Below are 19,574 nucleotides of genomic sequence, written 5' to 3'. Positions count from 1 at the left end.
ACGAAAGTCAACGAAAGGTACTTTCCGAAGCCGGTCTTAGTTTCGACATTTGTTGGAAAGGTGGGGAGTGCAGGGGGTCGAAAGTGATCATTTCTTTAACGAACCCATTCTCAGAAACTGGTTGCCAAAAGCAGTATAGGTCCCAGAGCGAAACGTGGAATGGTACCCACGATGGAGCATAAAACCTGGGAAACCCCTGCTGAATCGACACCAACTGCTTTACTACTCCACCTCCACGTGGTGACCGCTGGGAGCCCTTTTTCGACGTCAAGCTGCAGATGGAGAAGGATGGAGGAGAGTCTCCCGCGCCTAAAAACAGGACAAAATGTACCAACTGGTTCTCCTGGTTGAGGCTTGGGAAGGATTGACAACCCTACACGGGAAACCAAAGTTATGAAGCCACAGAAGAAGCCTCGGACAGGATGGATTTCAAAACGAGGAACCAGGCAACGACAACGGAACAACTGATTTCCTGCAGAAGAGCCGCTACACCATATATTATTGCAGCCATCAAGTAAACCATGCGCTGGGAGTAGGTTTCTTAGTCAGCCAAAAAATGAAACCTGCTGTTATCGGCTTTGAAAATATCACCGAAAGGCTACGCACTCTGCGTTTGTAAGGCAAATAGAAATATAAGCCTCATTAACGTTCACGCCCCTACAGAGGAGACTGCAGGGTCGGAGAAGGATACCTTCTATGAGGCAGTTGAGCAGACCCTCAAAACCTGTCCCAAGTATGATATAAAAATCATACTTGGAGATTTCAACAGTCAAGTAGGGTTGGAGCGATACGTTGGCTCCCATAGCTTACATAGGGATAAAAACGATAACGGACTGCGGGTTATTCAGCTAGTAGTATCACACGAAATGGTTGTTGGAAGTACTTGGTTTGCGCGTAAAGCGGTCCACAAACATACGTGGGCCTTTCCAGACGGGACCACTCTCAACCAAATTTACCACGTCTTTATTGAACGCAGCCACCTCTCAGTCTTGATGAATGCAAGAACATATCATCATCATCATCAACGGCGCAACAACCGGTATCCGGTCTAGGCTTGCCTTAATAAGGAACTCCAGACATCCCGGTTTTGCGCCGAGGTCCACCAATTCGATATCCCTAAAAGCTGTCTGGCGTCCTGACCTACGCCATCGCTCCATCTTAGGCAGGGTCTGCCTCGTTTTCTTTTTCTACCATAGATATTGCCCTTATAGACTCTGCGGGTGGGATCATTCTCATCCATACGGATTAAGTGACCCGCCCACCGTAACCTATTGAGCCGGATTTTATCCACAACTGGACGATCGTAGGCTACGGAATCGTCCATCCTCATGTAGGGGGCCAAAAATTCTTCGGAGGATTCTTCTCTCGAACGCGGCCAAGAGTTCGCAATTCTTCTTGTCGAGAACCCAAGTTTCCGAGGAATACATGAGGACTGGCAAGATCATAGTCTTGTACAGTAAGAGCTTTGACCCTATGGTGAGACGTTTCGAGTAGAACAGTCTTTGTAAGCTGAAATAGGCTCTGTTGGCTGACAACAACCGTGCGCGGATTTCATCATCGTAGTTGTTATCGGTTATGATTTTCGACCCTAGATAGGAGAAATTGTCAACGGTCTCAAAGTTGTATTCTCCTATCATTATTCTTCTTGGTGTTTGACCAATGCGATTTGATGTTGTTGGTTGATTCGTCTTCGGTGCTGACGTTGCCACCATATATTTTGTCTTGCCTTCATGGATGTGCGTAAACTTGGTGGTGGCAGTATTTGTCCGTCGTCTTCAGTTGGCGGGACCTCCAACTCGCCGATGTTCTGGTTGTTCAGTAGCTCATCAAAGTACTCAACCCCATCGCTCTAATATGCCCATTCTGTCGGAAATCAGATTTCCCTCTTTGTCTCGACAGGATGAGCATCGTGGTGTATAAGGCTTCATCCTGCTGACTTGTTGGTAAAACTTCCCCGGCTGTTGCGGCTGCTCCCTGTACTTTTCTAGTTCACAGGCCTGTTGATTCTCCCAGGTTTCCTTTTTCCGTCTGTGAAGTTGCTTCTCCGCTCGACGGAGTTCGTGATAAGTCTCTGCGCGTGCCCGCGTTCTTTGAGAATGCAACATTACTCGGTATGCGGCATTCTTCCGTTCCGTTGCTAGTTTACATTCATGGTCAAACCAGCCGTTCCGACTCCTTTTGCGGCTGGGGCCAAGTATGTTTGTGGCCGTATCCATGATAACATTCTTCAGGTGATTGTGAAGATCATTTGTTGATGCTTCATCTCCAGGTCCTCTGTTGACTGCGGTTATTGCGGCATCCATTTCCATCTTATAGCTGTCGCGGAGGGTTGTGTTGTGGATGGCTTCAGTGTTCACTCTCACCTGATTGTCAGAGGGGATTCTAGGTGGTATTGTTATTCGAGCTCGGAGCACCATGCCAACGAGATAGTGATCCGAGTCTATATTGGCCCCCCTATATGTTCTGACATTCATCAAGGCTGAGAGGTGGCGGCGTTCGATCAACACGTGGTCGATTTGGTTGAAAGTGGTCCCGTCTGGAGAGGCCCACGTATGTTTGTGCACCGCTTTCCGCGCAAACCAGGTACTTCCAACAACCATTTCGTGTGACCCTGCTAATTGAATAATCCGCAGTCCGTTATCATTTGTTTTTTCGTGTAAGCTATGGGAGCCAGCGTATCGCCTGAATACGGGCTCCTTCTCTACTTGGCTGTTAAAATCCCCAAGTATGATTTTAATATCATATCTGGGACAGGCTTCGAGGGTTCGTTCTACTGCCTCGTAGAAGGTATCCTTCTCCGACTCTCCAGTCTCCTCTGTAGGGGCGTGAACGTTTATGAGGCTTATATTTCTAAACTTGCCTCGCAAGCGCAGAGTGCATAGTCGTTCGCTTATGTTTTCAAAGCTGATAACAGCAGGTTTCATTTTTTGGCTGACTAAGAAACCTACTCCGAGCACATGGTTTACTGAATGACCGCTATAATATATGGTGTAGTGGCTATTCTCCAGGAAACCGGTCCCTGTCCATCGCATCTCTTGTAACGCTGTTATATCAGCCCTATATTGGGACAGGGTATCGGCTAGCTGCTCATCAGCTTCATCTCTGTACAGGGAGCGCACGTTCCATGAGAAAATGCGCAAATCGTTCATCCGTTGTCGTTGCCGTGTCCGCCGTTTTAAAGTCCGTCCTGTCCAAGGCTCCTGTTGTGGCTTCGTAACAAGTTGTTTTCCGTGTAGGGTTGTCAGCCCTTCCCAACCCCCAACCTGGAGGACCAGTTGGTACAATTTGTTCCGTTTTTAGGCGCGGGAGACTCGCCGTCATCCTGTTAGTGTTGGTTCAGCAAGCATTTCCCAGGTTTTATGCTCCATCGTATGTACCAATCCACGTTTCGCCCTGGGACCTATACTACCCTTTGATCTAGAACATATAGGGAAGCCAATATAGAGTCGGTAGGTCTCGCTGGCATAGTTCTCCGAGCTCCGACACCACCTACAATCCCCTCTGATAATCAAGTGAGAGTGAATGCTGAAGCCATTCACAACACAGCCCTCCGTAACACCTATAAGCGGGAAATAGATGAAGCAATATCTCCAGGCGCGGAAGTTTTACCAACAGGTCAGCAGGATGAAGCCTTACACACCTCGATGTTCATTCTGCCGAGATAAAGAGGGAAATCTGATTTCCGACAGCATGGGAATATTGGAGCGATGGGTTGAGTATTTTGATGAACTGCTCAACAACCAAAATATCGACGAGTAGGAGGTTTCGCCAACTGAAGATGACGGACAAATACCGCCACCTCCAAGCATAGAAGAAACAGTCGGTGCAATTCATTGGCTTAAAAATCATAAGTCGGCAGGAGCCGGTAGAATTACAACCGAATTTGTTAAATATGGAGGCGACCAATTACACCAAGCGCTTCATCAACTGATGCTCAAAGTATGGGACAGCAAATGAATGCCTGACGACTCGCACATAAAATGGAGGATATCACGCAGTGCAGCAATTATAGAGGTATCATGTTGCTGGGTAACATCTATAAGATATTCTCCGCTATCTGGCTAGGCCGGATAGCGCCATATGCTCAGAACATCATTGGCCCATACCAAAGAGGCTTCACTCCAGGCAAATCAAGAACAGATCAGATTTTCTGATCTGCGGAAAGCGATGGAAAATCTGTTGCACCATCTTTTCAACTGTACACGGCCATGAGAGAATTCGGTATCCCGACGAAATTGATAAGACTGACTAGGCTGACCTTGACCAATGTGCGAGGCCAGATAGAAGCGACAGGATCACTCTCGATATCATCAACAACGGTCTTAGACAAGGGGATGTTTCTTTAATCTGGCCCTGGAGAATGTGATTCGCGGTGCAGACATAAATACGGGAGGCACCATCCTCTTCAACTCCATCCAAATCCTGGCCTACGCTGACAATATTTACATTATAGGAAGAACAACCCGAGATGTGCAGTCTTCATCCAGATCGAACAGATCTTGCGCTGCACGTTAATGAAGGCAAGACGAAGTACATGGTGGCAACGTCACTGAGAATTTGAAAATTTCTTCTATCTAGGGTCGAAAATCACAACCGATAACAGCTACGATAAAATCCGCGCACTGTTGTCGGCTGCCAAGCTTATTTCAGCTTACAAAAACTGTTTCGCTCGAAGAGAAGAATCCTCCGAAGAATTTTTGGCCCCCCATATGAGGATGGACGATTCCGTAGCCTACATAACGGCGAAAACTATGAGCAATGCCACGACCGTCTGGTTGTGGATAAAATCTGGTTCAACAGGCTGCAGTGGACAAGTCATTTAATCCGCATGGATGAGGATGATCCGACCGGTAAGTCTATAAGTGCAATATCTATGGTAGAAAAAGAAGACGAAGCAGATCCTGCCCGAGATGGAGCGATGTCAGGACGCCAGACAGCTTTTAGGGATATCGAATTGGTGGACCTCGACGCAAGACCGGCTGTGCCTGGAGTTGGATATAAGGGCAGGCCTATACCGGATACTGTTCGTTGCGCAGTTCATGAATGATGACTCTTAAAAACTACCTAACCGAAAAATCTGAAGAAATTCATGAAGCTGCCACTTTATGGGCTCTAGGCTTCGAAATGCCCTCCATACCATAAAAAAAAGTAGGCGGCGCCAACATATTCGGTTGATATGCTCTACGAAGCCTCACACTTGATGAATTCATACTGATGGGAAATGTAAGTAGTTTCTGAAGCAAGTCGCGCAACTCAATCATAATAGCTAGCGATTTCAACAATTATGGCGAAGATTGGGGAAGTCGCGAAACAAATGCATAAGGTCGTATATAATTCAAAGCGTTTTGATAGCTGAATCTAGTTCTGGCAAATACCGGTGGGTCAATAATTTTCGGAGACGTGCTCCGCAAGAAACCTTACGTTTGACAGCGACTTATTATCCAAGAACGTCCAATGAGAAGTGAGTGAGAACTGTACGCAAAGTGACTACTAGGCAAACGGTTTGGACATTCAGGAAATTCGATAAACCAGTATCGGAGAAGATGGTAAGCCTCTGGACGATCCTTCGTCCTATGGGCCTATATACCTACTAAATGGCTCATCTATCATAGACTTATACTAATCGCAGAAAGGGAGAGTGTGGATCAAACGAAACGAAAACCAAGAAGACAGCAATAGAAGAAAGAGAGATTAGAAACTTTCGAACACCTGCTGTGTATGTCAGAGAATTCCTTTTCGGGAGGTTGTTGATCTAAGACTCCCAAGGATCTGTTCTTCGCTTTGCAGACGACATTGGAGTGATTATGGTGGCGCAGCAGATCGAAATCCTGACACACGGAGGTAATTTGGGACATTAGATCCTGGCTTGAGAATATTGGATTTGCACTCACGGAGCATAAAATTGAAGTGGTTTTGATCACAAAACGCTAAAAAACAACCTACACAAAAATTACGGTTGGCGAGCCAATCATATACTCGCGAGCAGCGCTCAAATATTTGGGAGTAATGATTGACTGGAAAATAAACTGAAACTTGAAAACTCGGAGATGGAAGCGGTTTTATAATAGATCACGACCTTGTCGGAAAAAAGGTGATTTTCTCAACTCATATAACTTCAAATGTGAAGAAGAGTTACTAGTTCATCTTTTTAAGGTTCTGTGTAAAACAAAACCTTATTAAAATAAGTTTACTGTGTGTCTGTCTGCTTCACTCATTTTTGTCGGAAATGATTTACACCAAGTTTGGTGGAAAGGTGGGGATGCATACAGTAAGTAACTTTATTCTAAGTTGAATTTAAGGTCGGGGGTCCCCATACATGCAAAAGGGGTGTGTACAATTTTTCATCAGATGTAGCCATGTGGAATATCAAATGAAAGGTCTCGGTTAGTACTTTTCGAAGTCGGTCTTAGTTTCGACATTTTTTTGAAAGGGTGGGGGGTGCGGAGGATCGAAAGTGATCATTTCTTTCACGGACCCATTCTCAGAAACAATCCAACCGAAAAATCTGAAAAAAGCAAGAGTCTGCACTATATGGTGCATAGGTCCCGAAATACCTTTCATACTGATTTAAATAAAGTTAATAATAGTGTATTACCATCATTTTTAGTAATTGACTGCAAAATCCCCCTAAATTTCATGCAGCACTGAAGGCTATGACTTAGAGCATGATCGTACCTACCTAATTTGGTGGGAATCTCACTATTACTAACAAAGTTATAAGAGGTCAAAGTTGTCGCTTCTGCTCAAATTCAAGACTTTGAACGTCAGTATCTCAGGAAAGTGAATATTCTCACATAATATATGCATACGTCCATACAAATGTCCACTGAAATGTTTCCCGACTTGTTTAAGTTAGTTATGACTTGGTGAGGTAGAGGTTTTTTAGTGGGGAAAAATGCTGAACATCGGGTGATTTTTTTTCCTAAATAAAACCTTTAACAAAATAATTAATCATATTGGCTCAAGTTTTCTTTCGAGAATATCCGCTCGCACCGTTTCCCCACCAATTTTCAAGCCTTAGATTTCAAGTTAGGGCAGTGGCATCAAGGGGGCAAGGATACGGTGGCAAAGAGAAGCTCTCAATATACTGAGCGAAATTAATTGATGAAATTTTGAAACCCGTTAGTCTGAGTTGTACATGCATATTTCCACCTTCGCAATAATTTACGTTCAGCTACAGACTAATGCTAAAAAGGAATTCTGTTACCTCGGCATGACCCCCGGTGCTTGAGGCTCACCTGATGGCCGCTGCATTGTGCCCGAATTAAGTGACATCGCGTCGGATAGGTTTGCTTATCAGTACCGCACACAGGTCGCCCTTTGGTCTCAGTCACATTCACCGCCTTTCGCTGCACATTCTGATATCTGGAAATGATAAAAAGTTTCATCAATGAAAGTACTATTCTTATCTCACCCCTCTATGGTATGTTATGTAAGTAATGTGCTGCCAGACAAGCTACTAAGAGTAGGATATGCTGTACCTTTATTTGGTGTAGACAGAAATAATTCATACACATACATAAGTATGTAAATAAGTAGCCTCAGAACACCAACAAATGTTTATAGATCATAAATAAATACAGTACGAACTTAGAAAAAAGATGTTTCCAATATGTCTAGAGAGGCTTATTGGATGTAAGTCTGTTTGATAACTCATTTTTGAGGAGAAGGACAGAATTTCTTGTATGTAAACATATTTATTCAATTACTAAATGAATGAAATTGACGTCCCATAAATGTTATTACTTTTTACATTGTTGTGAAGCAGTGTTTGATTTGACTACTTTTATTTGTTCTGCTCTGGTGAAGTGGTTTGTGCTGCTGGTGACTGCCACGTTTGACGTTACAAGGGTGACAAGTTATTTATTTGAACAGCATAACTATGTTTACACTAGCTCTCACCATCGATGTGAGCGAAGCAATAGTTGGTTTCATCGGTCTCTAAAAAATTCGGGATTTGACGTAATATACGACCGACAATGACATGCTTGGGCAGTGAAAGTGTTCCTACAGCGATCAATCACTTCAATAGTGCGCGTATTACGGACTTTACCGAACACTGTCCTTGACCCTTTATATGTTTTTGTATTAGCCAACTACCGCCTATATTTATTTGGTGCGGGGATCAAGCTATGAATGCCGCCATTTCCTCTCAAAGCGTTAAGTACTGCACTAAGCAATCTCTGAATTTCATTATCGAATTAGGTACGATAAATTACCTTCCAATTACATGGCATGGGAATTTTAATAGCCACCGGAGGCAATTCACTATCTTTAAGTCGCTCATTCCAGCCACTCTCGGGGACCCAGTTTTAATGGCCAAGTTGTCAGGTTGACTATAAATCACCTTTGCATACATCTACTGTAATTCTATTAAGTACCACTACCTCTGCTTCTAAGCTCCATCATAATTCTTTATTATGATTACCTTCTACTAAGGAGCCATCGTAAAACGAGTTATAAAACTCTGCAGAAGGCTGTTCTTCCAGCGATTTGGCTGGGCTAGTCGAAACTGATGGTAATGTGGAGTGGAGCGATATACCGTTTTCAAGCCAACTGATTACTGCTAAATGGCCAAATAACTATCTTAAAGGGTAAATGCCAGTGGCTTGGACTTCGCGTGACATTAATATTCAGGGGAGTACAATACCACCCGTGTTTGAATTGTCCGCTGCTTTTATCCGCGTATCTCATATTTATAAACCAACAATTCAGGACTTGATTTGATATTGCAATAAACATTCCGTTTATTGCTTACTAATGGTCGATCCAAACGCTTTTTACAGGCAGAGAACGCAGACAACTTAGCAGAAGTGTCGAATATTACCAACAATTATTTTCACTAATAGACTTTTTCAATAGCAACAAAGCAATATTAAAGCCGGGCACCCGAGGCGACTCCATGAATATTACATGGCAAAGCTGACAGATCGTTTAAAAGCGAACTGAAATGACAAGCGTCGCCTAAATAAAATATTTCTCAACGTTTATCAAATATTTTGACGATGCATAAGTGTATTTCAATGAGCTGCAATATTCTGAACACGGTCTCAGGTATTTAATACCACCACGGATGCTAAATAATTTCGAAGTTAAAAAAACTTGGATTGCTACGAGATTTCCGGGAGATATCAGACTTGAACCATGTGCATTTAGGAAGGTGGATGCGTTTATTTGTTACTTCAATAAATATTCAATAGAAAGACGTGTTTCCTTGTCGCTTATCACATCAGTCGACTTGCTTTATAAACGTAATAGTAAAGATGCTGGAAAACAAAGTTTACAACTTAGTTCCCTTGCGTGGAATGCATGCTCTATCCACTGTTCTGTGCCATATAGTTCTAAGGCTAAAGCTATCGATAGATGGCTATCCTGGAATAGTGGGTTCCATTGAATGGCATAACCCGCAGTTGAGTTGTTACCTTTTTGAAGAACGTTGCCGATACCGAGAGGCTGGCAAGATGCAGCCCAGCCAAACTTTGGATGTGGACTTCAAATTCTTCCGAGACATATTGACATAACATGCTGACCCAGGCCCAGATAAACGAGGAAGGCTTGATGCAACCTACTACATATATACTACTATGCTAAATCCGACCTGATCTCTTTTGGTGACAGGACGTATGGATGGTATCAAGACGTAACTAAATTAGTCCAAACCAAACAAGTACGTGTCTGAACACTAAATAAAACTCGCAAGAGCTCTTCAGAAAAGGCGCATTGATATTTGCGTTTGGCAACTTCTCGGCACAAAGGCCTGTAACTTGCTGGCCGATGAACATATCGTCATTGGCGATCTTAATGGTCATGTGGGTGAAAAGGCAGTCGGCAATAAGTACCATGGGGAACGACTTTGGAGCATGCAATGAGGGTAGCGAGCGTATAAACGATTTAGCGCGCATTCACGATCTTATACTTGTCAATATAATCAAACGATTATCTCCTCCTCCTACATTTTATATTGGAAGCAATAAAACGCAAATCGACTGTATCCTCATAAGATGCCTTGTTACTGTCTGCAAAGCTGTTGCCTATGAGACCACTGCACCTGAATATCGGCCTTTCATTGCTATCAATGATGTCTAAATGATGATCTATGAGAAGAAAGGCCTCTACCATAAGTTTCTCGACGATGAAATGCTATTCAATTAGCAAATTTACAAAAACGCCAACCGGGAAGCAAATACGTGATTTCAATTGCAGCTGAGCGATGGAAAACGAAAAGGTGGGAAGAGGACCCAACATTTTGGCCAGGTGAGTTTTTAAATCGGGTTATTGAGAAGCATAGAACACAATTCGGCTGGCAAGAAATCACCATCGTTTTAATATGGAAAGAGAAAGGTAGTCTAGCAGAATGTTCAAATTACTGTCCGATGCGGTTACTGTGCCGCATTCGCGACAACCGCATTCTCGACACCGTTCAAATAACTGTAAACCCGACCACAATACAATCTGCACGATTAATCAAGAAACCGCGTGAGAAGCAACATTATTTTCACTTCGCATATAGCACTATCTGGAAAATTCCGTATTGAAAACCTAAAAATTAGCTCAAAACAATAAAACACATTTGCCCAATATATTACGATTTCAGTTTCCTGGAATTTGACATTCAGGAATTAGGATGAAGTCTTGGAAAACAATATATTTATTCATTGAACAAAAGTCGCGGTGTGATCGGGTAATGTAGAACTTAACATATTAATATCTCTGCCCAATAAACACTCTTCTCAATTCAGCAGTTACCTGTAATTCGCACCATAGCTTCGAGAAGCGCATTCCGCAACTCCCAGAGTAATATTTCCCAATTCTACCCACATACAATCACCCGAACCAATTCCATACTTCAAAGACTAAAATTCAAGTGATTTTGCCTTGAGATCTTTTCCAACGCAGGGCATCAAAGATATCTAAATTCACAGCTGTGTATTTCTGCTGCCAGGTAACATTTTAATTAGGAAATTGTAGTTAATTTAAATCGTGAACAAAAAAAATCAATTCCCAAATTCAAGTTGTTTCATTCGAGACTCCTCAACTTACATTGGTCCTGCCTCCGACAATAGCATCCATGTATTTACTTGTTATGTCTTGTTCACGCAACGTGATACATACATATATCCTGAAACTAGATTTGCACGAAACAGAATTTTTGACGACAGACATCGATGAAACCATTATCAGTGACAGGGACCTGCCGAGACCGAAATGATTTAAGTGTCTTGGATCAGTGCTATCAGCCAACGGTGAACAGCTTTATGACATGGTTTCTAGCTTAAATGCAACTTGGACAAAGTGGCGTTCGTGCTCTCCTACCGTCTAATAGCAAAAACCATCTCGAACAACTTATCCAATTATTCAACACGACCGCCGGAATGAAACAGGAATTATCACAGTCAATGGCAGTGACTTGCCGAGAGCTGAGTGGTTTAAATATCGTGGATCAACGCTATCACTCAATGGAGAACTGGACATCCGCGATCTATATGGGGTTGGACTCACTAGCGAAGATTGGTCTGAACAGTTAAGTTGATGCAAAAGGACCAAAATGGCCCAATCAATTGACACTAGCCAACTCCGCTTCCGAACGGGACAAACTCTAAAGAAGCAGAAGACGCTACGTTATACTTCTTGTATTATATCATGGCAACGAAGCTCCAGTTCGTCGCTTTGATCCCCACTCACAACCATCAACGGAACTCTCAGCGCCACAGGTGGCCGACATCCGCACAAGAGATATAATATCTTTGATCGTTGCTCAGTATTCATCGATATTATGGGGCGCGTTATTTAGAGTTTGTGCCGTTTGCGCTAAAAGAAAATTTCCTCACCGCTGGACGACAGTATCAAATTTGGGAATTCCATTCCCTTCCGTTGTGAGCAGACATAATAGTGACAAATAAAACAAGTCGAGAAATCGGAAGCTGGACGCTTCAGGCACGAAAGGTTTTGTGAATTTCTTATTTAAAAACACTTGAGTGTGCATTTGTCCCATTAGTATGTAGCACGTAATATATGCATATACAGGGTGCGGCAGCATAACTTCCTTTTTTCAAAACTCAATAAAAACTATTGTATGCATCGGAAAATATTTATTTATTTTTTATAATGTAGGTACATGTCTAAATTTTTTATTTACATTGTTTTGAAGATCAAATCTGTTAGGTGACGTCCCCCATTCTCCATACATTGCGTAAACCGATTTCTGGCGTTTGTCATGACTCTTGTTAGCATAGCAGGTGTTATGTTGGCAATTTCTTCTTGGATGTTGGTCTTCAAATCTTGTAGGGTTCTTGGACGGTTCACATAAACACGGGATTTCAAAAAACCCCATAGAAAAAATCACAAGGGAACAGATCGGGAGAGCGTGCCGGCCATTCCAAATCGCCTCTAATTGAGATAAGGCACTCTGGAAAGTGTTCCCTCAAAACAGCCATCGATGCTCTTGAAGTGTGTGCTGCTGCACCGTCTTGTTGGAACCAAGTGTCCCCCAAATCCAAATTTTCTAGCCGTGGTAGGATGTTTACATACCGGTCCGAATTCACTGTCACTGTAACCTCATTTTCCTCAAAAAACTAGGGACCAATAATTCCAGCTGAGGAAATTGCACACCACACTGTGACTTTGGGTGAATGCAAAGGCTTTTGATGCAATTCTCGAGGGTTGGTGTCATCCCAGTAGCGCATGTTTTGTTTGTTAACCGACCCACACAAATGAAAATGGGCTTCATCGCTAAAAAAAACAATAGCACCCTCGGGAACGACATCAAGAAGAAGCTCACACGCGTTCATCCGAGAATTGAAGTCACGTTCTGAAAGTTCCTGCACTATCGCCATCTTATAGGGATGAAAATGAAGATCATCACGAAGAATTCTTCTCACAGAACGATCGGATAGTCCAAGGGCAGATGCGTGTTTGCGCGCAGAATGCCGTTGTGATCGCAACATTGACGCTCTCACTGCTTGAATGTTCTCAGGTGATCTAACGGGCCGAGGGACTCCAGTTCTTCCTTTTGTCGCACTTGCAGTTTGTCTGAATGTAGTGACCCATGTAACAATTGATTTGCGGTCTGGGACGGGAGCCAACGGGGCTAAATTAAAGCGATTCCGAAATGCACGCTGTGTTGCAATAACCGAACATCCGCTTGAAAAGTAAACCTCAACGGCAAAGGCACGTTCCTCACTATTCCAACGCATGATGGCGACTGAACCGTGTCGGGACAAAACTTTACAGTATCCCCTCTTGAACGAGACCACAAGCGCTCCGCTAACTGACTGGCGCGCATTTTAAAAAAGGAAGTTATGCTGCCGCACCCTGTATTATGTGAAAGTATCCAATTTCGGGTAATATTGACATTCATAGTCTTGAATTTGTAAAGAAGCGGTAGGATCATGCTCAATGGCTGTAGGCTATAGCCTACATCCACTTCGTGGATGCACTTAAGGGGGGGTTCGCAGCCAATTACTAAAAATTATAGTAATATACTATTATTAACTTTATTTGAACACATATCAGTATGGAAGGTATTTCCAAGCTCAGACATCATATAGTGGCAGCCTCCTTATTTTTTTCAAATTATTCGGTTGGGTAGTTTCGAAGAATGGCTCCCTTAACAATCAATATCAAATATCAGAACTTCGTCTGTTATGCTAAAAGCAACTCTGAAACCGATGGCGAGTAAGGTGATATCAGAGCCCACCTTTTCATTCAGGTCACCCATCACGATTCAATATCACTGTTAGGAAGCCTCTCCTTAACTACGTGTGAACATCTATCTCTTCTATATTCGAAATCTTTGTAGTTGTGTAGCGTTGCACAATGGTGATACCCATAAACTTGGATCAGTATCCAGTAATCAGAATCCCATGGGGAATCGGTTCCCAGGTCATTACAAAGCGCCTTACCGTAATCGCCAAAATTAGCCCGACATCGGGTTCGCGTCTCCTACTAAGTTTTACAGAGCACAGAAGCAGAGCGCAAGAGAAATACCCTCGAGAGTCCCACCATCTCATTTCCCGATTGTCCTGTCCATATCCTCAGAATTCTTGTTCAAGTTCGGAGTAGCAAGTCCCCCATACTATTGTCGATCAGTATTGCGCACATTTCAAGAACCAATTATGAGCCATTAGTAATGTCGAAGCATTATTAACATTTCGCTAGCAATCCAGTTTCAAAATTGGCAAATTGCTAGCCAAAAAAATTGTTATCGTCGTTTTAGCCGTCTTTAAGTATGCTGTTATCGGCTTTGAAAGCATAAGCGAACGGCTATGCACTCTGCGCTTGCGAGGCAAGTTTAGAAATATAAGCCTCATAAACGTTCACGCCTCTACAGAGGAGACTGCAGAGTCGGAGAAGGATACTTTCTACGAGGCAGTAGAAAGAACCCTCGAAGCCTGTCCCAGATATGATAGCAAAATCATACTTGGGGATTTTAACAGCCAAGTAGGGAAGGAGCCCGTATTCAGACGATACGTTGGCTCCCATAGCTTACACGAAAAAACAAATGATAACGGACTGCGGACTATTCAATTAGCAGGGTCACACGAAATGGTTGTTGGAAGTACCTGGTTTGCGCGGAAAGCGGTCCACAAACATACGTTGGCCTCTCCAGACGGGACCACTTTCAACCAAATTGACCACGTGTTGATCGAACGCCGCCACCTCTCAGCCTTGATGAATGTCAGAACATATAGGGGGGCCAATATAGACTCGGATCACTATCTCGTTGGCATGGTGCTCCGAGCTCGAATAACAATACCACCTAGAATCCCCTCTGACAATCAGGTGAGAGTGAACACTGAAGCCATCCACAACACAACCCTCCGCGACACCTATAAGAGGGAAATGGATGCCGCAATAACGGCAGTCAACAGAGGACCTGGAGATGAAGCATCAACTAATGATCTTCACAACCACCTGAAGAACGTTATCATGGATACGGCCACAAATATACTTGGCCCCAGCCGCAAAAGGAGTCGGAACGGCTGGTTTGACGATGAATGTAAACTAGCAACGGAACGGAAGTATGCCGCATACCGACGCGGGCACGCGCAGAGACTTATCACGAACTGCGTCGAGCGGACAAGCGACTTCACAGACGGAAAAAGGAAGCCTGGGAGAACCAACAAGTCTGTGAACTAGAAAAGTACAGGGAGCAACCGCACCAGGCGCGGAAGTTTTACCAACAAGTCAGCAGGATGAAGCCTTATACACCTCGCTGCTCATCCTGCCGAGACAAAGAGGGAAATCTGATTTCGGACAGAATGGGCATATTAGAGCGATGGGTTGAGTACTTTGATGAGCTACTGAACAACCAGAACATCGGCGAGTTGGAGGTCCCGCCAACTGAAGGCGACGGACAAATACTGCCACCACCAAGTTTAGGAGAAACAGTCCGTGCAATTCATCGGCTAAAAAATCATAAGTCGCCAGGAGCCGGTGGATAAAAGCAGCAGGATCACTCTCAAGACCATTCGACATCAACAACGGTCTACGACAAGGGGATGCGCTATCATGCGTCCTCTTTAACCTGGCCCTCGAGAAAGTGATCCGTGATGCTGAGGTGAATGCAAGAGGTACGATCCTCTTCAAGTCCACCCAACTACTGGCCTATGCTGACGATATCGACATCATGGGAAGAACCACCCGAGACGTACAAACTGCCTTCATCCAGATCGAGCAGGCGCTGATTGGCGCGAGATCTTGGGCTGCACATCAATGAAGGCAACACAAAATATATGGTGGCAACGTCAGCACCGAAGACGAATCTACCAACAACATCAAACCGCACTGGTCAAACACGAAGAAGAATAAGGATAGGAGAATACAACTTTGAGACCGTTGACAATTTCTCCTATCTAGGGTCGAAAACCACAACCGATAACAACTACGATGATGAAATCCGCGCACGGTTGTTGTCAGCCAACAGAGCCTATTTCAGCTTACAAAGACTGTTCCGCTCGAAACGTCTCACTATAGGGTCAAAGCTCTTACTGTACAAGACTATGATCTTGCCAGTCCTCATGTATTCCTCGGAAACTTGGGTTCTTAGGAAGAAAAATTGCGAACTCTTGGCCGCGTTCGAGAGAAGAATTCTCCGAAGAATTTTTGGCCCCCTACATGAGGATGGACGATCCCGTAGCCTACACAATGACGAAATCTATGAGCGATACCATGACCGTCCGGTTGTGGATAAAATCCGGCTCAATAGGTTACGGTGGGCGGGTCACTTAATCCGTATGGATGAAGATGATCCCACCCGGAAAGTCTATAAGGGCAATATCTATGGTAAGAAAAGAAGACGAGGCAGACCCTGCCTAAGATGGAGCGATGGCGTGGGCCAGGACGCCAGACAGCTTTTAGGGATATCGAATTGGTGGACCTCGACGTAAAACCGGGATGTCTGGAGTTCCTTATTAAGGCAGGCCTAGACCGGATACCGGTTGTTGCGCCGTTGATGATGATGAAGTATGTTGTCTGTAGCAAAAGGATTTTCTTTCATCTTCGTGAACAGGCTAGTAGTTGCACTGCCATATTCCGCACAGGGTTTAATATTCATTCATATCCATAGTGGTCAAAGGGTAGTATAGGTCCAAGGGCGAAACGTGGATTGGTGCCCACAATGGAGCATAAAGCCTAGGAAACGCCTGCTGAACCAAGACCAAAGGCGCTACAACCAAACCCTATCTCCACCTCCAAGTGATGACCGCTGGGATGTCTTCCTTAACGAAAACGAAGAAGGATGAAGGCGAGTCTAATCGCGCCTAAAAACGGAACAAATAATACCGACTGGTCCTCCAGGTTGGGGGTTGGGTAGGACTGACAACCCTACACGGAAAACAACTTGTTACGAAGCCACAACAAGGGCCTTGGACTGGACTGATAATATAACGACGAACTCGGCAACGACAATGGAATAACGATTTGCGCATTTTCTAATGGAACGTGGGCTTCCTGTACAGGGATGGAGCTGCCAAATAGTTAGCCTCAATATAAGGGTTAATGTAATAACGTTGCAGGAAATGCGTTGGACAGGGACTGATTTCCTGGAGAAGAGTCGCTAGACCATATATTATAGCGGCCATCCAGTAAACCATGTGCTCGGAGTATGAAAATGAAACCTGCTGTTGCCGCCTTTGAAAACATAAGTGAACGGCTGTAAACTCTGCGCTTGTAAGGGAAATTTAGAAATATAAGCCTCATTAACGTTCACGCCCCCTCCAGAGGAAACTGCAAAGTTGGTGAAGGATACCTTCTACCAGACAGTAGAACGAACCCTCGAAGCCTGCTCCCAGAAATGATATCAAAATCATACTTGGGGATTGGAACAGTTAAGTAAGGACGAAGCCCGTATTCAAGCGATACGTTGACTCCCATAGCTTACAACAAACTACAAATGATATCGGACTGCGGATTATTTAATTAGCAGTGTCACACGAAATGGTTGTTGGAAGTATTTGGTTAGCACGGAAATCGGTCCACAAACAAACGTGGACCTCTCCAGACTGGACCACTTTCAACCAAATTGACCACGTGTTGATTGAACGTCGCAACCTCTCAGCGTTGATGAATGTCAGAACATATAAGGGGGCCAATATAGACTCGAATCACTATCTCGTTTGCATAGTTATCCGAGCTCGAATAACAACACCACCAACAATCCCTTTGACAATCACGTGAGCGTTAACACTGAAGTCATCCACAACACTACCCTCCGTGACACCTGTAAGAGGGGAATGGATGCCGCAATAACCGGAGTCAACAGATGTCCTGGAGATGAAGCATCAACAAATGATCTTTACAACCACCTAAAGAACGTTATCATTGATACGGCCACAAACATACTTGACGCTAGGCGCAAGTAACATCGGAACGGCTGGTTTGGCGATGAATTTAAGTTAGTAACGGAATGCTACATACCGAGTAATTTTGCATTCTCAAAGAACGCGGGAACGCGCAGAGACTTATCACGAACTCGTCGAGCGGAGAAGCGACTTCACAGTCGGAAAAGGAAGCCTGGGAGAACCAACAAGTCTGTGAACTCGAAAAGTACAGGCAGCCACTGCACCAGGCGCGGAAGTTTTACCAACAAGTTAGCAAGATGAAGCCCTACACACCTCGACGCTCTTCCTGCCGAGACAGAATGGGCATATTGGAGCGATGGGTTGAGTATTTTGATGAACTACTCAACGAAAAGGATACCGGCGAGTTGGAGGTTTCGCCAAGTGAAGACGGCGGACAAATACCACCACCATCAAGTATAGAGGAAACAGTCTGTACAATTCATCGGCTTAAAAATCATAAGTCGCCAGGATCCGATGGAATTACAGACGAATTGATTGAATATAGGGGCAACCAATTAAATTAAGTGGTTCATCAACTTGTGCTTAAGGTGTGGGGCAGCGAATCAATGCCTGATGACTGGCAAAGAGACATTATCTGTCTCATACATATAAAGGGAGATATCACACAGTGCAGCAATTATAGAGGTATCAAGTTGCTGAATATCATCTATAAAATATTTTTCGCTATTTTGTTAGGCCGGATAGCCCCATGAGCTCAGAACATGATTGGTCCATACGAAAGAGGCTTCTCTCCAGGCGAATTAGCAGCAAATCAGATTTTCTCTGTGCGGCAAGCGATGGAAAAACTGTTGTTTTCATTGACTTTAAACCGGCCTATGATAGCATAGCCAAGGTAAAACTGTGCACGGCCATGAGAGAATTCGGTATCCCGACGAAACTGATAACACTGACTAGGTTGACCCTGACCAATGTGCGAGGCCAGATAAAAACATCAGGATCACTCTTGAGACCATTCAACATTAACAACGGTCTTAGACAAGGGGATGCCCCATGCGTTCTCTCTATCCTGGCCCTGGAGCTACGATGATCGAATCCGCACACGGTTGTTGGCAGCCAACAGAGCCTATTTCAGCTTACAAAAACTGTTTCGCTCGAAACGTCTCACCATAGGGTCAAAGTTCTTACTGTACAAGACAATGATCTTGCCAGTCCTTATGTATTCCTCGCAGACCTACCTAACCTACATAATGACGAAATCTGTGAGCAATACCATAGGTTACGGTGGGCGAGTCACATAATCCGTATGGATGAGGATGATCCAGGCCGGAAAGTCTATAAGGACAGCATCAATGGTCGAAAAAGAAGGCGAGGCGGACCCTGCCTAAGATGGAGCGATGGCGTAGGCCAGGACGCCAGACAGCTTTTGGGGATATCGAATTGGTGGACCTCGTCGCAAAACCGCGATGTCTGGAATTGCATATAAAGGCAGGCCTAGACCGGATACCGGTTGTTAGGACGTTGATGATGATACATTGTCAGCTTCAGAGTCTTATTCTGGAGGGCTAGTAAGTAACAATAGTTTCTTTTCTAAATTATGGAAGCTCTGTATTATGTAAGGAATATGGTAACTTAATACACGATAAACAATGTTCTGAACGCAGGGGAAGGGCTCATATAAACATTTTTGTAAAAACATTGGTTTCAAACGGTTAGAAACAACAGGCAGATTTCCAAATTCCACGAGAGTTTTAGATGGGATGAGAAATGTTAAGA

General features: G+C 44.1%; 1 protein-coding gene across 1 annotated transcript in view; it reads right to left on the bottom strand.

Moving 5' to 3' along the window:
- The window catches only part of LOC119657786 (SPARC-related modular calcium-binding protein 1), a 195,563-nt gene that overhangs the window by 48,714 nt on the left and 127,275 nt on the right, over positions 1-19,574 (bottom strand). The window contains 1 exon segment of the mRNA XM_038064907.1: positions 7,208-7,365. Coding sequence (XP_037920835.1) covers positions 7,208-7,365 — 158 coding nt within the window.

Source organism: Hermetia illucens, chromosome 1, assembly GCF_905115235.1.
Source record: "Hermetia illucens chromosome 1, iHerIll2.2.curated.20191125, whole genome shotgun sequence".
Lineage (NCBI taxonomy): Eukaryota > Metazoa > Arthropoda > Insecta > Diptera > Stratiomyidae > Hermetia > Hermetia illucens.
The sequence above is the reverse complement of the archived record's forward strand: the minus strand, read 5'-3'. Positions and strand labels throughout refer to the sequence as shown.